Source organism: Pan paniscus, chromosome 6 (assembly GCF_029289425.2).
Source record: "Pan paniscus chromosome 6, NHGRI_mPanPan1-v2.0_pri, whole genome shotgun sequence".
Taxonomy (NCBI): Eukaryota; Metazoa; Chordata; class Mammalia; order Primates; family Hominidae; genus Pan; species Pan paniscus.
In genome coordinates this window covers 93,680,291-93,703,848 of record NC_073255.2, presented here as the reverse complement: position 1 = coordinate 93,703,848, position 23,558 = coordinate 93,680,291, and the positions used below count along the sequence as shown (strand labels likewise).

The following is a 23,558-nucleotide window of genomic DNA, read 5'->3' as shown; positions in this document are numbered from 1 at the left end:
CACACCGGTTTGCCGTGGGCCTCTGGGTGGGCCTTGGATCAAATGGGCAAGTTATAGCAAGGCAAATATTGTCTCAGATCAGAGGCGAACTGTGAGCCACTCAAAACCATACAAACACTGGAGGAGGCTGCATTATGAGGGTGGGAACAGCCTGTGCCTGGGATTGTCCAGCCATTGCTGGCCGAGCTCCATGCCTGGCAGGCACCGTGTGCTCAGGGAGCGTTGCTGAATCCACTCAGATGGGCCTTCCCCTTGTTCACCCTCAGTTTCCCCGCCCAGCACCAACATCTCATGCTTCTCTGGCTAGAAGTAAAATTAGCTGGGCTATGTGGTACATGCCTGTAATCTCAGCTACTTGGGAAGCTGAGGCGGGAGGATCACTTGAACCCAGGAGGCAGAGGTTTCAGTGAGCCGAGATCGCACCACTGCACTCCAGCCTGGGCGACAGAGTGAGATTCTGTTTCAAAAAATAATAATAAAATAATAATAATAATAAATCTTAGCCTACATGCAGGAATGGGTAAAGGTCTCTTAAACAAAAATGGAGTTAATTATATTCATTCATTTGCTGTTCCGCTATCCCAGCAGCACCTTCTGAGTGATTCTCCTGTTGCAGTCATCTTTATTTATTTATTTTTATTTATTTATTTTTTGACACAGGGTTTTGCTCTGTTGCCCAGGCTGGAGTGCAGTGGCGTGCTCTCGGGTCACTGCAACCTCCGCCTCCCAGGTTCAAGCTATTCTCCTGCCTCAGCCTCCTGAGTAGCTGGGACTACAGGTGAATGCCACCATGGCCCAGCTAATTTTTGTTTTTTTGTTTTGTTTTGTTTTGTTTTGTTTGAGACAGAGTTTCGCTCTTATCACTCAGGCTGGAGTGCAGTAGTGTGATCTCAGCTCACTGCAACCTCTGCCCCCCGGGTTCAAGCAGTTCTCCTGCCTCAGCCTCCTGAGTAGCTGGGATTGCAGGCGCCCACCACGACGCCCCGCTAATTTTTTTGTATTTTTAGTAGAGATGGGGTTTCGCCACATTGGCCAGGCTGGTCTCGAACTCGTGACCTCAGGTGATCCACCTGCCTCGGCCTCCCAAAGTGCTGGGATTACAGGCAGGAGCCACCACACCCAGTCTTAGTCATCGTAAAGGCTGGCAGCACTGTAGGAACAGACAGACCTCAAAAGGAAACGGGGAAACCCTTCTTGCAGACTCTGTATTGCTGGGTAGTGAGGGGTAAAGTATTTCCCACCTTACCCCACTTAATCCTCATCTCTCTGGCCAGAGTAGGAGCAAAACAGGAACAGAGACAGGCTCCAGCCTGGGTGACGAAGGAAGACTCCATCAAATAAATAAATAAATAAGACTAATACATGTAAAGTGCTCATCGTACCTGGCACCTGGGTCAGTAATTATCATAATATGCACCGTGTCATATTGTTGCCCCACAGTCTGAGAAGTGAAGGAAAAAGCTCGAGACCGGATTCATCTCTGTTTCTATTATCACTACCCCCACCCAGGGCCCCTGGCAGGCCTGGCAGCCTGGCTGAGTGATGAGCAGAGAGGGTGGACCCTTTGCCTGGACTCCCCGCCCTCCTCCCACATCTGGGCCCTTTCATCTGTCAGTGGGCCATTGTGTTCCTGGCTAATGGGAAACAGGACCAGTTAATTGGCGAAAGTGCTGGCATGAGGAAGAGCGTGCCGCCGGCAGTCTCTACCCGAGGCAGAGCCCTGCCCATGGCAGTCAGCCCGACGCCCGTCCTCTGTGGGGCTGTGTTCCACTTCCACATGCTCTTTGTCCTTTTGTAGCAGACTCTGTCTGGGTCCACTTTGATCAGCTCTGTGGGGCTCAGTTTGTTTTCACAAGGGGGTAAAACTTCCCCTGCCTACTCCACAGACATGATCAGGAGTAAACTAGTTAGCAAACATGAATTTAAGGCTGGGTACGGTGGATCACGCCTGTAATCCCAGCAGCACTTTTTTTTTTTTTTTTTTTTTTTGAGACTGAGTCTCGCTCTGTCACCCAGGCTGGAGTGCAGTGGCGCAATCTCGGCTCACTGCAAGCTCCGCCTCCCGGGTTCACACCATTCTCCTGCCTCAGCCTCCCCAACAGCTGGGACTACAGGCGCACGCTGCCACGCCAGGCTAATTTTTTGCATTTTCAGTAGAGACGGGGTTTCACGGTGTTAGCCAGGATGGTCCCGATCTCCTGACCTTGTGATCCGCCTGCCTTGGCCTCCCAAAGTGCTGGGATTACAGGCGTGAGCCACCGTGCCCGGCCCCCAGCAGCACTTTGGAAGGCTGAGGTGGGAGGATCACTTGAGCCCAGGAGTTCCAGACCAGCCTGGGCAACAGAGCAAGACCCCCATCTCTATTTAAAAAAAAAAAATGCTGGGAGCTGTGGTTCATACCTGTAATCCCAGCATTTTGGGAGGCTGAGGCGGTTGGATCACTTGAGGTCAGGAGTTCAAGACCAGCCTGGCCAACACGGTGAGACCCCCATCTCTACTAAAAATACAAAAAATTAGCTGAGCATGGTGGCACACGCCTGTAATCCCAGCTACTCTGGAGCTGGGAGCTGAGGTGGGAAAATTTCTTGAACCCAGGAGGTGGAGTTTGCACTGAGCCAAGATCACGCAACCACACTACAGCCTCGGCAACAGAATAAGGCTCTGTCTCAAAAAATAAATAAAAACAAAAATAAATTGAAAAAGAAAACATGAAAATTTAAGAGCATAAAACATTAAACAAATCTAGGACTCAGAGAGCACACACCCACAACAGTATCTATCGAGTCGGAAGGGGATGAGTGAGCTGGAAGACCTCATGCTGGCTTACATCTCCAGCAGGGAAGGTCAGCCAGCGCATTCAAGGGCTGTGTCATTTGCACATAAATTCTCAAAGCCAGTTGCTAGATGAACTTATATAGGTGTTTGCTTGTTTGTTTTTGAGACAGAGTCTCACTCTGTCATCCAGGCTGGAGTGCAGCTGTATGATCTCTGCTCACTGTAACCTACACTTCCCGGGTTCAAGTGATTCTCCTGCGTCAGCCTCCCAAGTAGCTGGGATTATAGGCATGTGCCACCATGCCCAGCGAATTTTTGTATTTTTAGTAGAGATGGGGTTTTGCCATGTTGGCCAGGCTGCTCTCGAACTCCTGACCTCAAGTGATCTGCCCACCTTGGCCCAAAGTGCTGAGATTACAGGCTGAGCCACCGGGCCTGGCCTCATGTAATTTGATTTGTAGAAATGGGATCTTACTATGTTGCCCAGGCTGCTCTCAAACTCCCAGCCTCAAGTGATCCTCTCACCTTAGCCTCAACGTATATGCTTTACTAAAAGGTCTTGACATCATAGGGAATGTTCCTTTTCTTCTCTGCACCTCAGTTTTCTCATCTGCAAAATGGAAAGGGGTGCAATTTCTGTAAATCATTAAGGGGCTATGAATGGGATTGTGAACTATGAAGCACTCTTTAAATATTAAAGAACAGGCCAGGCGCGGTGGCTCTGTAATCCCAGCACTTTGGGAGGCCAATGTGAGCGGATCACTTGAGGTCAGGAGTTCAAGACCAGCCTGGCCAACATGGTGAAACCCCGACTCTACTAAAAATACAATAGTTAGCCGGGCATGGTGGGGGGCACCTGTAATCCCAGCTACTCAGGAGGCTGAGGCACAAGAATGGCTTGAACCCAGGAGGTGGAAGTTGTTGCAGTGAGCCAAGATCATGCCACTGCATTCTAGCCTGGGTGACAGAGCAAGACTCCATCTCAAATAAATACATAAATAACATTAAAGAACACTGTTCTTGGCCGGGCACAGTGGCTCACGCCCGTAATCCCAGCAGTTTGGGAGGCCGAGGTGGGTGGATCACCTGAGTTTGGGAGTTTGAGACCAGCCTGACCAACATGGAGAAACCTCATTTCTACTAAAAATACAAAATTAGGCTGGGCACGGTGGCTCAAGCCTGTAATCCTAGCACTTTGGGAGGCCGAGGCAGGTGGATCATGAGGTCAGGAGTTCGAGACCATCCTGGCTAACACGGTGAAACCCCGTCTCTACTAAAAATACAAAAAATTAGCCGGGCGTGGTGGCGGGCACCTGTAGTCTCAGCTACTCGGGAAGCTGAGGCAGGAGAATGGCGTGAACCCGGGAGGTGGAGCTTGCAGTGAACCGAGATCGTGCCACTGCACTCCAGCTTGGGTGACAGAGCGAGACTCTGTCTCAAAAAAATTAAAAAAATAAAATAAAAATAAAAATACAAAATTAACTGGGCGTGGTGGCACAGGCCTGTCATCCCAGCTTCTCGGGAGGCTGAGGCAGGAGACGGAGGTTGCAGTGAGCCGAGATCCCGCCAGCCTGGGCAACAAGAGCGAAACTCTGTTTCAAAAAAAAAAAAAAAAAAGGACATTGTTCTTAGTGATAGTGTCATCTAGGAGAAGCAGGATAGGAGAGTCTAGGATTCTAACCCCGGGAGTTCCCACACAGCACAAAGCCAGTAAAGGAAGCCTCAGCCCAGGTCCATGCTTATCTCTGGGACTCTCAGGACACGTTGTATCAGGAGGTTCCAAGACCTTGTGTCTGCTCTCTACCCTGTGCTCATCTTTATTTATTTATTTATTTATTTTTGAGATGGAGTCTCACTGTTACCCAGGCTGGAGTGCAGTGACACAATCACAGCTCATTGCTGCCTTGAACTCCTGGGCTCAAGTAGTCATCCCACCAGGACTACAGGCATGCACCACCACATCCAGCTAATCTACATGTTTTTTGTTTTTTGGGTTTTTTTTTTTTTTTGTACAGACGGGGGTCTTGCTTTCTTGCCCAGGCTGGTTTTAAACTCCTGATCTCAAGTGATACTCCCACTTAAGCCTCCCAGGTTGCTGGGATGATAGGCATGGGCCACTGTGCCTGGCTAAACTGGGCTGTTTTGAGATGGAGTTTCGCTCTTATTGCCCAGGCTGGAGTGCAATGGCACGATCTTGGCTCACTGCAACCTCCGCCTCCCAGGATCAAGTGATTCTCCTGCCTCAGCCTCCCGAGTAGCTGGGATTACAAGCATGTCCTACCATGCCTGGCTAATTTTGTATTTTTAGTAGAGATGGGGTTTCACCATGTTGGTAAGGCTTGTCTCGAACTCCTCACTTCAAATGATCCAGTTGCTTCAGCCTCCCAAAGTGCTGGGATTACAGGCACGAGCCACCGCACCCAGCCTGGGCTATTTTATTTTGTAAATAATCTTCATCATTTTTGTGTCAGTATCAACTGAAGCTCCCTGCTCCTACCAGCTCACCCACACAATACTCAATGTGAGCTTAAGTTTTGCTAAAGACTATGTTTTATGTGTCAGGCAGGCACTTTTGCAGCTGAGGACCTGTGTAGGGGTAATGGGCCCTGGAAGGATGGGGCTTGATGAGCTGAGGGTGCTGGGAATTTTAGGGACAAGGACAGGAGGCAGGACGCCACTGGCCTCAGGAAGAGGAGCATGGAAAAGAAAAGAGAAGTTTAAACAAAGGAATGTGGGGGTGTTTGGCTCTGCACAAGCTGGGGGATGACATGAGCCTCTCCTCTGTCACCCCAGAAAAACCTCGCTACGTGCTATGTGACATCAAGGCATCACACAGCTTGGGAATCGGGACTTGTTCGGGAATTGAATGAAGTTCTTGAGAATGGCCTCAAGGCTAGCTACCCCTGTCATATTTGGGTAACATTATTTTTTCTTTTCTTTCTTTCTTTTTTTTTTTTTTTTTGAGATGGAATCTAGCTCTTTCACCCAGGCTGGAGTGCAGTGGTGCGATCTTGGCTCACTGCAACCTCCACCTCCTGGGTTCAAGCGATTCTCCTGCCTCAGCCCCTCAAGAAGCTGGGATTACAGGCATGTGCCACCACACCCAGCTAATTTTGTATTTTTAGTAGAGACGGGGTTTCTCCATGCTGGTCAGGCTGGTCTCGAACTCCCGACCTCAGGTGATCCGCCCGCCTTCGCCTCCCAAAGTGCTGGGATTATAGGCATGAGCCACCACGCCCAGCTATTTTTTCTTAAAGATGGGGTCTCATTGTGTCACTCAAGCTGGAGTGCAGTGGCATCATCATAGCTCACTGCAGCCTCAAACTCCTGGGCTCAAGCCATCCTCTGGCCCCAGCCTCCCAGGTAGCTGGGACTCCACAGGTGCATGCCACTGTGCCCTGCTTTTTATTTTTATTTTTGTAAAGACAGGAGTCTCACTATGTTGAGACCTATGCTGGTCTCAAATTCCTGGCCTCAAGGGATCCTCCCACCTTGGCCTCCCGATGTGTTGGGATTATAGGCATGAGCCACCACACCCGGCCTGGTTACATTTTTTAAAATACAAAATCAGGCTTCAAAGAGTCAATTAGTGGGTTCCCTAAAAATCTGTCTTTTACCCTGTAGCTGTGGCCTGCCTCCCTTCCCTCTGTTTCATTTTCTGTGTTGCAGCGTCTTTTCTCCCCGGAAGAGATGTTGGTGTGTAAGTAGCAGCAACGGCCCCTCTGTTTAACGGTGGCTACCCCTACCCGGATGACAGTCACAGGCCAGGCCTCATAGACAGCATTTTACTTAATCCTTTCCTCAAAGGTGGTCTGTTCTTTCCCTCGATGTATAGATATGACCGAGAACTTAGTCATGCCTGGATTCAAACCTGTCTCTGTGAATCTGTTACAGGAAAGGGATTTGATCTAAACCCCAAGAGAGGGTTCTTGAATCTCACTCAAGAAAGACTTCAGAGGGAGTCCACAGTGCAAAGCAAAAGCAAGTTTATTAAGAGAGTAAAGGAACAAAAGAATGGCCACTCAGGCAGGGCATGGTGGCTCATGTCTGTAATCCCAGCACTTTGGGAGGCCGAGGCAGGTAGATCACCTGAGGTCAGGAGTTTGAGACCAGCCTGGCCAACATGGTGAAACCCCGTCTCTACTAAAAATACAAAAAATTGGCCGGGCGTGGTGGCAGGTGCCTATAATCCCAGCTACTTGGGAGAATGAGGCAGGAGAATCGCTTGAACCCTGGAGGCGGAGGTTGCAGTGAGCCGAGATCACGCCACTGCACTCCAGCCTGGGCGACAAGAGCAAGACTCTGTTTCAAAAAGAAAAAGAATGGCTACTTCATAGACAGAGCAGCCCCGAGGGCTGCTGGTTGCCCATTTATATGGTTATTTCTTGATGATATGCTAAACAAGGGGTGGATTATTCGTGCCTTCCCTTTCTAGACTACAAAGGGTAACTTCCTGACATTGCCATGTCACTCTCATCACCATCTTGGTTTTGGTGGGTTTTGGCCGGCTTCTTTTTCTTTTTCTTTTTTTTTTTTTTGGAGTTTCATCCTTTTTGCCAAGGCTGGAGTGCAATGGCATGATCTCGGCTCACTGCAACCTCCGCCTCCTGGATTCAAGCGATTCTCCTGCCTCAGCCTCCCGAGTAGCTGAGATTACAGGTGTGTGCCACCACGCCTGGCTAATTTTGTGTTTTTAGTAGAGACAGGGTTTCTCCATGTTGGTCAGGCTGGTCTCGAACTCCCGACCTCTGGTGATCCGCCCGCCTCAGCCTCCCAAAGTGCTGGGATTACAGGCGTGAGCCACCCGCCAGGCCCTTGGCTGGCTTCTTTACTGCAACCTGTTTTATCAGCGAGGTCTTTATGACCTGTATTTTGTGCTGACCTCCTATCTCATCCTGCGACTCAGAATGCCTAACCTCCTGGGAATGCAGACCAGTAGGTCTCAGCCTCATTTTATACAGCTCCTATTCAAGATGGAGTTGCTCTGGTTCACATGCCTCTAACAAATCCAAAACTCATGTTCTTAATGCTCTGCCGATCCAAGCCCTTTTCCCTATTGCTGTAGGAGGGGAAGGGGTGAGCCAGGTGGACAGCACCCAAGAGTAAGGGGAGCTCTGCTGAAACCAGGGCTAAGCCTCCATCTTGGTGGGGGAGGGCACTGTCTGAGTCAGCTTGGATAAAAAATGGAAGGTCGGGGCCACCCCCCTAGAGACAGGCCTCTGGAGGGTCACTTCCAGGCTTGTTCAATTAAAAAAAAAAAAAAAAGAAGAAGGCCAGGCACGGTGGCTCACACCTGTAATCCTAGTACTTTGGGAGGCCAAGGCAAGATAATTTCTTGAGCAATCCTCCTGGGTTGAGGCCAGGAGGTCAAGACCAGCCTGGGCAACATAGTGAGACCCCATCTCTACAAAAAAAAGTTTTTTTTAATTAGTTGGGAGTGGTGGTGTGCTTCTGTAGTCCCAGCTACTCTGGAGGCTGGAGTGGGAGGATCGCTTGAGGCCAGGAGTTCAAGGCTGCAGTGAGCTGTGATGGCACAAATGCACTCCAGCCTCGCGACAGGGTGAGACTCTGTCTCAAAAAATAAAATAAAAAATAAACTGCACAGCACCTATGACCTCAGCAAATTCTCCCAACAGCCCTGGAATGGAGTTATCACTCTCACCTTCGAGAAGAGGCTCACAGAGGGACACGGCAGGCTCCAGGTCACAAGGCGGCTCAGGACAGTGCAGGATGAGCCCTTGTCTGGAGCTTCAAATCTCATGCTCTTGCCTCCAGCCCAGCTACCTCTAGAAAAAAAGAAGCGCTCTGAGAAGAGCCTGTAGGGAGCCAACATCTGTGGCAGAGGCTGGCTGGGGCTCCGGGAGCAGGGACAGGAGGCGTCTGGTCCCTGCTGAGCGAAAAGGAGAGTTCTGTAAGATGGATAGGGAGTATCGGAGGCCCCCACCCTCTGCCACCAGGCTTGATTGATGAGCACAGTCCTGCTGCCGGAGATGAGCAGGGGGGCCCCCTGGAGGCTGCAGAGGGGAGGGCGAGGAGAGGCTATGAATATTTCAGCGACAGAGGCCCGGCTGGAGGAAAGGAGGGGAAGGGGGGCAGGGAGGCACTCAGCCAGCGGGAGGGGGCTCAGGGACTAGGACACCCAGGTGAGGAAAGACCCACATCATTGAGCCAGGGCTCGGGGAGGGCGGAGATAGGCCAGGAGGAAGGGGCTCTTTAAGAAATTAGAGTTCGCCGGGCGCGGTGGCTCACGCCTGTAATCCCAGCACGTTGGGAGGCCAAGGTGGGTGGATCACGAGGTCAGGAGTTCAAGACCAGCCTGGCCAGCATGGTGAAACCCCGTCTCTACTAAAAATACAAAAAATTAGCTGGGCGTGGTGGTGCATGCTTGTAGTCCCAGCTACTCGGGAGGCTGAGGCAGGAGAATTGCTTGAACCCAGCAGGCGGAGGATGCAGTGAGCTGAGATCATGCCACTGTACTCCAGCCTAGTCGACAGAGTGAGACTCCATCTCAAAAAAAAAAAAAAAAAAGAAAAAGAAATTAGAGTTCGCCGTGCGCGGTGGCTCACGCCTGTAATCCCTGCATTTTGGGAGGCCAAGGCTGGCAGATCATCTGAGATCGGGAGTTCCATACCAGCCTGGCTAACATGGAGAAACCCCGTCTCTACTAAAAATACAAAAATTAGCGGGCACCTGTAATTCCAGCTACTCGGGAGGCTGAGGCAGGAGAATCACTTGAACCCAGGAAGCGGAGGTTGCAGTGAGGTGAGATTGCAGGAGATTGCAGCAGGCAGAGGTTGCAGTGAGGCGAGATCGGGCCCCTGCACTCCAGCCAGGACAACAGAGTGAGACTGAAAAAAAAAAAAAGAAAGAAAAGAGAAATTAGGGTTCAGTGAGAGAAAGGAGGGGTGGGGATGGGGTTCCCAGAATAGGACAGTAGGGTTAGGGGCACAGGGATCAAATGGGGGGTTCACTGAGGGGGAGGGCTTCAATGAATGGGGCTAGGATATGGAGGGGATTCAGTGAGGAAGAGGAGCCTCATCTAAGGAGTAGCCACACACACACCCCACCCACGACTGCAGGGTGGCTCATGCCTGGAATTCCAGCAATTTGAGAGATCAAACGGGAGGATCGCTTGAGGCCAGGAGTTCGAAACCAGCCTGAGCAACATAGTGAGACCCCGTCTCTGCAAAATTTTTCAAATTAGCCAGGGTGGGGGTCCACGCCTGTAGTCCCAGCTACTCAAGAGGCTGAGGAGGATCGCTTGGGCCCAGAAGTTCAAGGCTGCAGTGAGCTATGATCTCACCGCTGCAACCCAGCCTGAGCAACAGAGCAAGACCCTATCTCCAAAATAAAAAAAAAAAAAAGAGGAGGGGGCTTACTGAGATGGTGAGAACTCAGAAGGGGTGCGGGCTAAATAAGGGGCTCGGTTATCTTCTTTCTTTTTTGCAAAAGATTGTACCGTGAGGTCGGGGACCTGTAGGGGATGTGCCCCGTTGGGTTCCCCAAATCTCTGCCTAGCCCTGTAAGGCCAGGGGCCGCAGGTACCCCTCGCCCCTCCCCCAGCCGGGTAGCAGCCCGCAGACTTGCGGGGCTAGGTCAGGCCCCCTGCGCCGAGAAACGGGGTGGAGAAAAGCCGTCCCGAGACTGGTGGTGAGCGTCCCTGTCGCCGGCAGTGTGGCGGAGACCCCGCGGCTGACCGAGGGCGCTGAGCCTGGCCTGGAGTACGCGCCCTTTGACGATGACGACGGCCCAGTGGACTGTGACTGCCCGGCCGCCTGCTACCGCGGCCACCGCGGGTACAGGTCAGCGGCCGCCGCGGCAGGGGTGGGGGGCGCGCGGGGCTGCCCCCCCTCACCGCCCCCACCCCCGCCTCTTCTCCCCCAGGACCAAGCATTGGTCTAGCAGCTCGGCATCGCCCCCTCCCAAGAAAAAGAAGAAAAAGAAAGGCGGCCACCGGAGAAGCCGGTGAGAACCGCGCCTGACCGGAGCGGGAAGGGAGGAGGAGGTGGGGTCTCTCCCCGGATGCCCGTCCCTGGCTCACAACCATGCAGCATTTGTGAGCCCCGCCCCTCTCTGAGCCCCTCCCTCGGCCTCCCCGTGCCGTCCCCCGACTAGGTGCCCTCCGGATAACTGAACCCACCCCAGGCCTCAAGCTCCTCCCCTCGCTAGGGCCCGCCCCTCGACAAGCCCCTCCCCTTCGCTAGGTTCCGCCCCCAAGGAGCCCCTCCCCTTCTCTGGGGCCCGCCCCTCACCGAGCCCCTCCCCTTCTCTAGGACCCGCCCCTCATCGAGGTCCTCTCCCCACTAGGCCCCACCCCTCATGGAGCCCCTCCCCTTATCTGGGATCCGCCCCTCACTGAGCCCTTCTCTAGCACCTGCCTCTCACTGAATCCCCCAGAGCCAGACTCACTGACCGGGCCCGTGTGTTACCAGCACCTGCTCCCAGTCCCCCTCTGCCCTCCCAGGGGTCCCGTGCCCACCAACACTAGTGCGAGTGGCCCTGGGGAGGAGGGGCCTCATCTGCCATCCCCGAATCTCTCTGTCCACCCTCCCCTGTCCTGCGTGAGACCCTGGCAAGTGTCTGGGGCCCCAACTAACCCCATCCATCCGTCTGTCCTTTCTTCCTGGCATCTGCCCTCAGCAAAAAGAGGAGACTGGAGTCCGAATGCAGGTCAGTGGGGACAGAGCTGGCTGGGGCCAGGGCGGGGGATGTCTGTGGGTGGGAGAGATTCCAAGGCCATCCCCCAGAGGCCGGAGGCCTGGACCCTCAGGGCCTGCACCTGGACACTGCCAAGGTGCAAGTTTTGCCCCTACAGAGGCCATGAATCCCACCGTTGGAGCCTCTGACGTCTGGGTTTGAAACTATCGTTGCCCACAATGCCAGGGGGCTGGAAGGGTGACTTGGGGACAACATAGGCAGCGCCATCAACTACCCTGAGGGACCTTGGCGACCCTTGGGGCCTCGGGTCACTCTGTACAAGGGACCTTGGGCTTCCTGGCCTGGAATTCCCTTTCCAGCTTCAATGTCCCAAGCACCCAGGTCTCTCCAGCCATTTCCAGCCCCCTACCCCCCACCCCAGCTCACTAGAGCCCACCTCCCTGTGTCCACAGCTGTGGGAGCTCCTCACCCCTCCGCAAGAAGAAGAAGAGTGTGAAGAAGCATCGCCGAGACAGGTACCCTTGCTGCCCCCACCCTGGGGCCTCCTCTTCCTCCCGTGGGGCCCAGGGCCAGGGCTGTGGCCCTCCATAGGTCTCCCCTGGGCCACCCCAGGCAGGCTCAAGAGAACTCCTTTATCGCCCTACAGGTCTGATTCTGGGTCCCGGAGGAAGAGACGGCACAGGTGAGCGGCGCTTTGCAGAGGATATGGTCAGTGGTCCCTTAAGGAACCAAAGCCCAAAGGACGCAATGATGGGATGGGGTTTTGAGGGTCCCACAGGGCTCCATCCTTCAGCTCCAGGGTTCCTTCCCAGAGCCAGGCTGCGGGGACAGGGCAGTGGAGAAGGAGCATGAAAACCAACTGTTTGCAACCCTTGCCTGCCCCATGCATCAGCCGTGACATGGTGACCCCAAGAATTTCTAGACAACATGGCAGGTCCAGTGCCCAAGGGGTGTGTCTGTCTGTGGAGTTGCCGGTTAGGCAAGCAGAAACACCGAGACCCTGAATTTGCAGGGAAATAGCTCACGAGGCAGGAGGACCTCTGTGAGCTGGGAGGGCTCCATGGATAGGAGGCAGGGTCGGGGAGCTGTGGCTAGAGGTAGTTTCTCAGGGACAGGTGCTAGCCTCCCAACAGGTTTGACTGCCATGTTATGGAGCCATCCTCCACCCAGGAGGGCTGGGGGTTAGTGTGGGGGAGCTCTGAGCAGGGCAGTGGCTTGTTCAGGGTGGACTGGGGGAGGGGAGAGGAAGTGAAAGGCAGGAGTCCAGGTGGAGGCAGAGTGGTGCAGGAGAAGAGGGTTGCTGAGAAAGCAGAAAACAGCCTGAGCCAGGCACGGTGGCTCACACCTATAATCCTAGCACTGTGGGAGGCTGAGGCAGGTGGATCGCTTGAGGCCAGGAGTTTGAGACCAGCCTGGTCAACATGGTGAAATCCTGTCTCTACTAAAAATACGAAAATTAGCTGGGTGTGGTGGCAAGCGCCTGTAATCCCAGCTACTCGGGAGGCTGAGGCAGGAGAATCACTTGAACCCGGGTGGTGGAGGTTGCAGTGAGCCAAGAGATTGCAGTGGAGTGCACAGCACTCCAGCCTGGGTGACACAGCAAGATTCTGTCTCAGAAAAAAAAAAAAAAAAAAAGTCTGGGTGTGGTGGCTCATGCCTGTAATCCCAGCACTTTGGGAGGCCGAGGTGGCTGGATCATTTGAAGTCAGGACTTTGAGACCAGCTTGGCCAACATAGTCAGTCTCTACTGAAAATACAAAAATTATCTGGGCATGGTGGCGGGTGCCTGTAATCCCAGCTACTTGGGAGGCTGAGGTAGGAGAATCGCTTGATACTGGGAGGAGGAAATTACAGGGAGCTGAGATCGCACCACTGCACTCCAGTCTGGGCGACAGAGCAAGACTCCGTCTCAAAAAAAATAAAGAAAGAAAGAAAGAAAAGAAAAGGAAAAGAAGGGAAAAGGGAAAGGAGAGGAGAGGAGAGCTCGGAAGGAAGTTGTGGGGCAGTCACATTCCAGAGGTGGCATCAGAGCCAGACCCCCTTCCAGCAGCCCAGAGGAAGGGCAGAGTCTGGAGTTCCTTCTTTGTAGTGGGAATTTGCCAAGTAGGGGAGGAGCCTACATAAACACCTAATCCTGCCCCTCCAATGTCCCCAATTTTTCATCTTCCCCTGGCCTCCCAGTGTCTATGGATCAGTGTGGGTCCCTACTGTCCCCAAGTGGCCACCATTAGCTTACACACACCCTCTGGCCAGCTCCCATCCTTCCTGGACAGGTCCTAAAAGTGAACTAGGAATAGACCAGCTTCCAATGGGGAGACTGAAGCCCAAAGCAGGCTCCAGCACCCAAACCCATAGCCTCCGGGCCTTCCCCGCAGTCACTCTGCTCCTGTGGGAGCACATTTCTGTGTTCCTTAGTATGGCTTTGTTTTGGGGTCAGAAGGACTGAAGGGATCTGGTGGCACCAGGGAGGATGGGGCTGAGGATTGGGGTTGGGTGAGACCTTTGAGGGCTAACCAGAAGCTTCTCAGGCCTTTCATCAAAGGTAGAGGGTGCTGGGTTGGGGGGCTTGCCCCAGAGGGCTGGATGGGATGTGACAGGAAGCTGTGGGAGTTGGGAGGGGGCAGCCCTGGAGATGGATCCAGAGATGTCATTCAAAAGCAGGGAGATTGGCCAGGCACGGTGGCTCACATCTGTAATCCCAGCACTTTGGAGGGCTGAGGTGGGCAGATCACTTGAGGCCAGGAGTTCGAGACCAGCCTGGCCAACATGGTGAAATCCTGTTTCTACTAAAACAAATAAACAAACAAACAAACAAAAAAATAGCCAGACGTGGTGGCAGGCAACTGTAATCCCAGCTACTTGGGAGGCTGAGGCATGAGAATTGCTTGAACCTGCAAGGTGGAGGTTGCAGTGAGCTGAGATTGTGCCACTGCACACCAGCCTGGGCAACAGAGCGGGACTCCGTCTCAAGACAAAAAAAAAAAAAAAAAAAAAAAAAGCAGGGACATCATGCCCTTGGGAAAGCATTTCTTTCCTAAACCCCTGGTGAGCTGGCCTAGGGCTGGGCCAGTCTGGGAACACACGGAGGAAGGGGGCACAGGAGGTGTGATTATCAGGCCATACCCCAATACTCAAGGGAATGAGTATTGGGCATGTCCCAAGTCCAGTACCAAAAGACAAGAGCAAATCACCATTTCTATCTGGCCCAGACCTAAGGCTTGAGGCTGCCACACCTGCAAACAGCAACCCCTGCCTTTTTTTTTTTTTTTTTTTTTCCTGAGACGGAGTTTCACTCTTATTGCCCAGGCTGGAGTGCAAAGGCGCGATCTCAGCTCACGCAACCTCCGCCTCCCAGGTTCAAGCGATTCTCTTGCCTCAGCCTCCCTAGTAGCTGGGATTACAGGCACACACCACCACGCCTGGCTAATTTTGTATTTTTAGTAGAGACTGGGTTTCTCCATGTTGGTCAGGCTGGTCTCAAACTCCTGACTTCAAGTGATCCACTGGCCTCAGCCTCCCAAAGTGCTGAGATTAAAGGTGTGAGCCACCGCGCCCGGCTATAGCACCCCACTTTATCTGGGGCCAGCCACACTTCTGTGGCCCTCCCAGACTGGGCAGCATTTGCGACCCAGGGAGGTGTTCACGGGCCAGGACTTCCAGGAGGAGGAAGGCCGGAGCTTTGGCTGAGTGAAAGGGACAAAGGGGTGGAGTAGGATGGAAAAGTCCCCGCCAGCCATGGGGCTTAGGCCCTAGAGTGGAACAAATCTCAGATCCACACCTGAGTATACCCAGGCTCCAGGGCACGAAGGCCACACCCTCCCCGGGCCACACCATCACTGTGGTCTCTGCTCTCTGCAGATCTCGAAGCTCCAAGTGCAAAAGAAAAGAGAAGAACAAAGAGAAGAAGAGGTAAGCGCCCTCCCTACTCTCCAGCCCCCCATTCGTTCTCCTTCCCGCCCCAGCAAACTAGGCCTTTTAGAATCACAGAATCAGGCCATTAAAGGTAGCTCATTTTGCCCAGATGGAAAAATTAAGATCTAGAAAGAAAGCCAAGGGCTCTTGCTGAGTCAGAGCTTGAATCGAAACCCAGGCCTCTTGCCTTCCAATCCAGGGTCCTTCCAAGCCCAGTCCTCGTGACTCCTCCACCCTCCTTCCTCCCACCCCACAAGTCCCAGGATCACCTGGTGAGGGCTGAGGGGGGTCTTGGGAGGCTGGGGTTGTCTAGAGAAAAGGGAGCCTTTTCCTAATTCTCACAGATGACCCATATGGATCAGATAGGCTCTGCAGCCAGCACCAACACTGCTGATGTACCTTTTATAGGAGACTTTAGGGGACTGATGAACACTGGCTTTCAGTAGGGTTCCACTGGGATCCTGGTGGGAGGCTGGGCAACTTGGGGGCTGGGGGGATCACAGGGGGCAGAATTGAGGTACAGGCTGATTTCCCTCATCCACGCCAGGCCTCACACAGAGTCCCCAGGCCGGAGGTCTCATCGCCATAGCAGTGGCAGCTCCCACAGCCCCTCCCTCTCCTCCCACTACAGTGATTCCAGATCTCCCAGCAGGTAGGCCTGGGCCTCTGGGAGGCTTTCTCCTGGTGGGGGATGAGGGTTGCAGATTAAACACCCCCAAGGGCTGGGGAGCAGGGCTGGTAGACAGAATGTCAATTCATCGGTGGGTAGAAGTTTATCAGGGGTGGTCAGGTGTGGTGGCTCACTGCTGTAATCTCAGCACTTTGGGAGGCCAAGGCAGAAGGATCGCTTGAGGCCAGGAGTTCGAGACCAGCCTGGGCAACATAGACTTCCTTCTTTAATTAAAAGTAATAATAATAATTATTACTTTTATCATATATAATTATATATATTTATATATTTAATATTTATATATTTTTATATATTTAATATATTTATATTTAATTATTTTATATATTTATATATAAATATTAATATATATTTAACATATATTAATATATATTTAATATATATTAATATATTTTATATTTTTATATTTTAATTTATATATATTTATATATCTATATAAATATATAAATATAGATATATAAATATATCTATAAATATATAAATATAGATATCTAAATATAAATATATATTTAAATATAGATATCTATAAATATAAATATATATAAATATAGATATCTATAAATATAAATATATATAAATATAGATATATAAATATATGTATAAATATAAATATAGATATATATTTTAATATTTATATAATATATATTTATATAGAGATATATAGATATATAAATATATCTATAAATATAAATATAGATATGTATTTTAATATTTATATAATATATATTTAATATATTTCTATATTTATATATAAATATTATAAATATTTATATATTTAATATATTTATGTATTTATATATTGTATATTTAATATTTATATATTTTATATATTTATATTTAATTATGTTATATATTTATATATTTAATATATTTATATATTATTATATATATTTATATATAATAATATATATTTTGAGACGAGTATTGCTGTGTTGCCCAGGCTGGAGAGCAGTGGTGCAATCTTGGCTCACTACAACCTCCGCCTCCGGGATTCAAGCAATTCTCCAGCCTCAGCCACCCGAGTAGCTGAGATTACAGGCGTGCACCACCATGCCCGACTAATTTTTGTATTTTTAGTGGAGATGGGATTTCGCCATTTCGACCAGCCTGGTCTCGAATTCCTGACCTCAAGCGATCCGCCTGTCTCGGCCTCCCAAAGTGCTGGGATTACAGGCGTGAGCCACCAAGCCCAGCCTAATAATAATTTTTAAAAAGAGAAATTTACCGGGGGAGTGATAACTTGAGGAAGAGCTGCCCTAAGGCCCCTAAGCCTCCGCCGGAATTGGAAATCGAGGCACAGCCTCGCTGGCTCACCCTGGTCAAGCCCTCTCTAAGTGGAAAGGTTCCCAGCATGGTGAAAAGGCAGGTGGGGGGCTGCTGTCTTTCCCCGTGCTGGGGAAGGGGGAAAGAGGAGGCGCAACTGCTTGCAAAGAGGCTGTCCCACGCCGACTCCCCCATTCTTCCTGGCGCCTAACCCCAGGCTGAGCCCCAAGCACCGAGACGAAGGGCGAAAGACGGGCAGCCAGCGGTCCAGCGGAAGCCGGTCGCCTTCCCCGTCGGGCGGCAGCGGATGGGGGTCGCCCCAGCGGAACGGCGGCAGCGGGCAGCGGAGCGGAGCGCACGGGGGCCGCCCCGGCTCGGCGCACAGCCCGCCCGATGTACGTACGCTTCGCTTTGCGGAGGGTTCCCGCGCCGCGGGCTGCGCCGTGCGTGGTCGGGCGGGTCGCCAGCGGGGCAGGGGGCGATAAGTGTGGCATGGGGGCGGGGGCGGCCGCTTCCTCCCTCCTCGGCTCCCCGCTGGGGGCGTCCTGGCTCGGGAGCCGCCGGGAGTGCTAGGCCGTTGCGCCCACCTGGCCCTGGTGTCAGGGTGAGGGGCGCCTGCGGTCTTGGGCCACCCTTGCGCTTGGCAAACTGAAGGCCAGAGGGGGGTTGACCGCGGGGCACTGAGTTGGGTACAGGGCTGGGGAGGAATCAGGGTCTCGTGCCCTCCCCAGGCATATTAGGGTGGGAGGGGCATGGACATTGATAGGAGTCCCAGGCAGGAGCAGGATTCGAGAGACAGGACCCCCCACTGGGCACCACCTGGGCCCTGAGTCTCCCTCTTCCCACCAAGCCCTGGCCCCACCTCTGAGCACCCCCCTCCCCCTCCCTCAATCTTCTCCCCAGCCCCTCCCTCCCTCAGCCCCCTCCCCCATCTCAGTCCCTCTGCCCTCTAAAGTCCCTGCTCTGAGGAGACTCTGCCCTTTTCCAGGCACCGCCCACACTTGGACAGGTGTCTCAAACCTGCCGGCTCCTCTTCCCACGGCCACCCTCCTGAGGCACCTGCCAGGGTGCCTCAGAGACCCCACACCAACACCCCCAAAACTGTCCCCACCCTTCCTCCAAGAGGGGCACAGATGCCCGAAGACCTACAGGCAGGTGCAATGGGGGAACTGGCAGAGGAGAGAGACGTCTTAGCCTGTCCCCAGATGGATGGGCTGGGCCTGGGTTGGGGCTTCTCCCAGACCCCAGGGAAGGTCCACATCCCCTTCTGGTCTGTTGATTATAGAGTACACAGTTGAGACCCCTCAGAGAGAGGGGGCTGCAGTGCTGGCAGGGGCACTGGGGTGGGTGGGGGGGTGGCTTGGGGTGGGGAGGCCTGCAGTTCCTTCCCAGACCCGCAGACTGCCCCCCACCCAACCCCAAAGCCTCAGCTGGGAGTGGGAGAGCTGCCCCTCCCCAGACCTCAGGTCTCAGCAGCAAACATGTACGTGTTGGTCAGTTTCATTTTGATTTTTGGCTGTTTCCTTTCACTCCCTTTCTTTTCTCAAACACCCTTTACTCCCACGGCCTCAGAGAGGAAAGTCAAGGGCAGCTGACTGAAGGCTCTTGGTCTCAAGGTTAAGTTTTATTGAAGGACATTTACCTGTCTCTAGACTGTCCCACCTGGACCAGGCACCAGGCTCCTGGGCTCTGGGGGTTTTGGTTGGGCCGCGCAGGGAGGATGACACTGATGTCCCCGGATCTGTCTTGGGAGGGGGTTGAGGGCAGGCAGAGGTAGCTGAGGGTAGCATGGCAGAGGCTGGAGAGGATTAACAACCCACAAGAGGGGCACCCACCATCCCCCACCCCTGTGGGCATGGAGTCCCAAGAGCACAGGACCCGAAACACCTTCTTGCCAGCTTCTCATCCACCCTTCTGGGGCCTCCCAAGAGACACAGAGATGCAGGTTCTCTGAAGTCAGGGCTGGAAGTGGGTCCCTTTGTACCTCTGGTCCTCTCTCCAGCCCTGGAGTCCTGAGCAATGATCCCACCTCCACCCCCTCCCCAATGCAGACAAAATGGCCACAGCATCTAGGCATCCCCAGGATAGGGCAGTCGGGGAAGGGGACCCAGCCACCAGCCTTGGGGCGGGAGCTTCTGAAGCACCCACATCTTGTCTCCCTCCCAGCATGGGACTCTAGTTTGGCACAGCCTTGGGAGTTTTCTTGGAGACGGCATTTTGTGACTCCTTTCACCAAGCATGGTCCCCAAATCCTATCCCTCACCCTTGGGGCCCTGGGATATCTGGGACTTCAGAGCATCCCGGGTCTCAAACCTGCATTCAGATCCCTGCCTCTCTGCCTTAAAAAGACCCCTGAGGAGTCAAAAGAGGCTAGTTCTTGCTCATATGCAGAAAAGTGAGATGGGGGATGGGAGAGGGGTCCCAGACTTTACCATGAACGAAACCATCTTCGGGAAAAAATACTGGGGGTGGTATTCTTGGACGATACCTTTAAAAAAAAAAAGAAAAGAAAAAAAAGAGAGAGAGAAACAAACGGAAAAAAAGGAAAGCTCAACATTTTTTAACCCCGTCTATGTTTTTGTTTGTTTTTTAGCCTCCCATTTGAAACGTGGTAATACTGTGATTCCATTTCTTGTTTAGCTGGTGAGGGAAGAGGGTGGGCAAGTTTATGTAACTTTTTCTGTTGTTTTGTTTTTATTTCCTTTTCCTTTTTTCCCCCCCCTATTTTAATGTACAGAAATGCAAACTCTCTCTCTCTGGGTTTTTTTTTTTCTATCTTCTATGTTCTAGAATTTTCTTTTTGTGTGTGTTACTGTGGGAACCTTTCCTCTTAATGCAGAGATGGCTTTTGAATTTTAAGTGAACATTAATCATATACACATCTCTATATACTTTTTTTTCCTTTGTAATCTGAATTTAAAAGGGAAGATAACTCTAAAAAAAAATCACTCCCACACCAACAGCTCCTGCCAAGTCAGCAGCGGCAGCAAATCCTCCTTTCAACTCCAGGCACAGGCTGGAGCTGCCGCAGATTTTAAATTAACTACAGTGGTGCAGCCTGTGCTGCTACGTTCCCCAGGAAGCTGGAGAGAAGCGGGAGACCCAGGGAGGGGAAGAGACTTGTCCTGGGTTGCCCAGGGAGCTTCTTGGAGCTTGCTGCTACTCCTTGATTCAGTTTAGTATAATGGGCTGGACACAGGGGACAGGGAGCAGGACAGGCTGTTCAGGACCATCAGTGTCAGACCTCAGACTAAGATCCTTAGGAAAATGTGGAGGAATGAGAGGTCTGAAGGCACCTGGCAGAGTTTAGCTGAGACACTTCAGGCAAGCAAAAAATTCCATCTTGGGCTGGGCACAGTGGCTCACACCTGTAATCCTAGCACTTTGGGAGGCTGAGGGGGACGGATCACCTGAGGTCAGGAGCTCAAGACCAGCCTGACCAACATGGTGAAACCCCAGCTCTACTAAAAATACAAAAATTCGGCTGGCCATGGTGGCTCACAACTGTAATCCCAGCACTTCGGGAGGCTGAGGCGGGCAGATCACCTGAGGTCAGGAGTTCGAGACCAGCCTGGCTAACATGGCAAACCCCCGTCTCTACTAAAAATACAAAAAAATTAGCCAGGCATGGTGGTGCATGCCTGTAATCTCAGCTACTCAGGAAGCTGAGGCAGGAAAATCACTTGAACCTGGGAGGCAGAGGTTGCAGTGAGCGGAGATCATACCACTGCACTCCAGCCTAGGTGACAGAGTGAGACTCCGTCTCGGAAAAAAAAAAAAAATAGCCAGGCATGGTGGGCACCTGTAATCCCAGCTACTTGGGAGGCTGAGGCAGGAGGATCGCTTGAACCCAGGAGGCAGAGGTTGCAGTGAGCTGAGATTGTGCCATTGCACTCCAGCCTGGATGACAAGAGCGAGACTCTGTCTCAAAAAAAAAAAAAAATCCATCTTGATCTCGAGACTGAGGCCAGTGATGTGGTTACTCCCAATAAACCCCTTTGTTGGCCCATCCCAGGTGATGGTTGAACCCCACAGGACTTTCTGGGTTCTGATGCTTACAGGAGAAACTGCAGCTCTGAGAGGTCAAGTGACTGGCTCAAGGTCACACAGCTATTTAGAGGTAGATCCAAAAGTAGACCCCAGGCAGGGCGCAGTGGCTCACACCTGTAATCCCAGCACTTTGGGAGGCTGAGGCAGGAGGATCACTTGAGGCCTGCAGTTCCAGACTGACTGGTCAACAGAACAAGACTGTACCTCTACAAAAAATATATATATTTTTTTAATCAGCCAGGCATGGTGGCATGTGCCTATAGTCTCGTCTACTGAGGGAGATGACGGAGGAGAATCACTTGAGCTCAGGAGTCCAAGGCTGCAGTAAGCCATGATTGGCACCACTGTACTCCAGCCTGGGCAACACTGCAAGACCCTGTCACTACAAAAATTTAAAAGAAAAAGCTGGGCATGGTGGAATACACCTGTAATCCCAGCTACTCAGGAGACTGAGACAGGAGGATTGCTTGAACCCAGAAGTTTGAGGCTGCAGTGAGCCATGATTGCGCCATTGCACTCCAGCTTGGGCAACAGAGCAAGACCCTGTCTCAAAACAAACAACAACAACAACAAAAAATAGACTCCAGCCCTCTGACTCTGACCTCTAGGCTCCAGCTAAGCTGTGGAGAGGGTGGAAAATGGGAAGCACAGTCCAGGAGCCCTGAGCAGAAGGAGGATTTGGGAGGTGGTTGCTGGTTGTCTCAGCTCCTGCTTTCCCCCATTAGACCCATCCAGAAATCAGCTTCCTGCTCTCTCATGTCCCTAGACCAAGGTCTGCCTACACTGAGAGACCCGGGTGCAGGTGGCCCCCACATTACAGAAACTCATATGATTGTTGCTTCTGTGACTCAGGGAACCCTAAACCCTCACAGTTCATACATGTGGGGAAATAAATATCGAGGCACAGAGAGGGAAGAGAGTCACTCAAGGTCACACAATGTAGGATGAAAGAGGAAGATACTGATCAGGAGACCTCCTGGGAGAAGCCCTCCTGTCCAGTCTTACCTGGTGCCTTCACTGGCCTCCCTCCAGCCCCCACCAGCAGAACCTGGTGCTAGGCTCACCCTCCCAAGGCCCAGAAAGAGTATACAGAGTTTGCCGTCTTTTCTATTTTATTATTGCATTCCTGTCCCAGGGGCCACCTGCTCACCTTCGAAGTCTCTAGCGTTAGAAGTTTCAGGGGATGGGGCAGTCACAGTGACTTATGCCGGTAATGCCAGTACTTTGGAAGGGCGAGGCAGGAAGATCACTTGAGACCAGGAGTTTGAAATCAGCCTGGGCAACATAGCAAGACCCCTATCTCTACAAAAAAAAAATTTTTTTTAATTAGCCAGATGTGATGGTGCATGCCTACAATCCCAGCTACTTGGAAGGCCGAGGTGGGAGGATCACTTGAGCCCAGGAGTTGGAGGCTACAGTGAGCTATCATCCTGTCTGTAGTCCCAGCTACTCGGGAGGCTGAGTCAGGAGAATCACTTGAACCCAGGAGGCAGAGGTTGCAGTAAGTTGAGATCGCACCACTGCACTCCAGCCTGGGTGACAGAGCGAGACTCCATCTCAAAAAAAAAACCCCAAAAAACAAAAAACCCTACAGTGTCCGGGGCTGCCTGGAAGGTGACACCCTTAGGTGAGGGTGGCAGAGAAGGCTCAGGATCATGGCCTTGGGGCTGTCTCTGGCTTCTCCCTGTGGTCCAAATTTTATCATGTAATGGGCAGCCTCAGGTGACCCCCAAGAAGAGGTGCCAAGGCACCCCCTGACCTGCCTTATACAGGAACAGAAAAAGCAAAAGGGATGAATTTTGCTAAAAGGATGCCAAAGCCAGAGGGAAAGGAGTGGGACTGACCTGAGGCAGGGTCACTCCTCCAGATCGGCTCTGTGGTTGCCTTCCCTTTTAAATGCGCGTTTTCCCTTCACCCATCTGTCCACTCCGATTGGCCTTGTTTAAACAGTGCTTGTCTCCTCTTTCTGTCTGGGGGCACCTTTCTCTCTTCCTGCCTCTCTGTTTCTGTTTGCTTCTGTCATTGTTTCTGTCTTTCTGTTTCTCTTTCTCCTTCTCTTCCCATTTCTATCTCTGCCTGACTTTGTCTGTTCGTCTGTCTCTCTGTCTGTCTGCCTCCTGTCTCTCTCTCTTCCTTTCCATCCCTCTCCCCCGGCATGGGCCTCTCTCCCATGCTGCCAGCCCCTCTGTAGCCCACCCTGTGGTTCTCTTCC

At 52.1% G+C, this 23,558-nt stretch overlaps 1 protein-coding gene across 1 annotated transcript in view; it reads left to right on the top strand.

Moving 5' to 3' along the window:
- SRRM3 (serine/arginine repetitive matrix 3) overlaps window positions 1–23,558 on the top strand; it is an 84,987-nt gene that overhangs the window by 47,331 nt on the left and 14,098 nt on the right. The window contains exons 4-11 of the mRNA XM_034965391.3: window positions 10,449–10,577; window positions 10,660–10,740; window positions 11,416–11,445; window positions 11,886–11,948; window positions 12,080–12,115; window positions 15,292–15,342; window positions 15,893–15,997; window positions 17,514–17,691. Of these exons, the coding sequence (XP_034821282.2) occupies window positions 10,449–10,577; window positions 10,660–10,740; window positions 11,416–11,445; window positions 11,886–11,948; window positions 12,080–12,115; window positions 15,292–15,342; window positions 15,893–15,997; window positions 17,514–17,691 (673 nt within the window). The remainder of the gene's footprint in view (window positions 1–10,448; window positions 10,578–10,659; window positions 10,741–11,415; window positions 11,446–11,885; window positions 11,949–12,079; window positions 12,116–15,291; window positions 15,343–15,892; window positions 15,998–17,513; window positions 17,692–23,558) is intronic.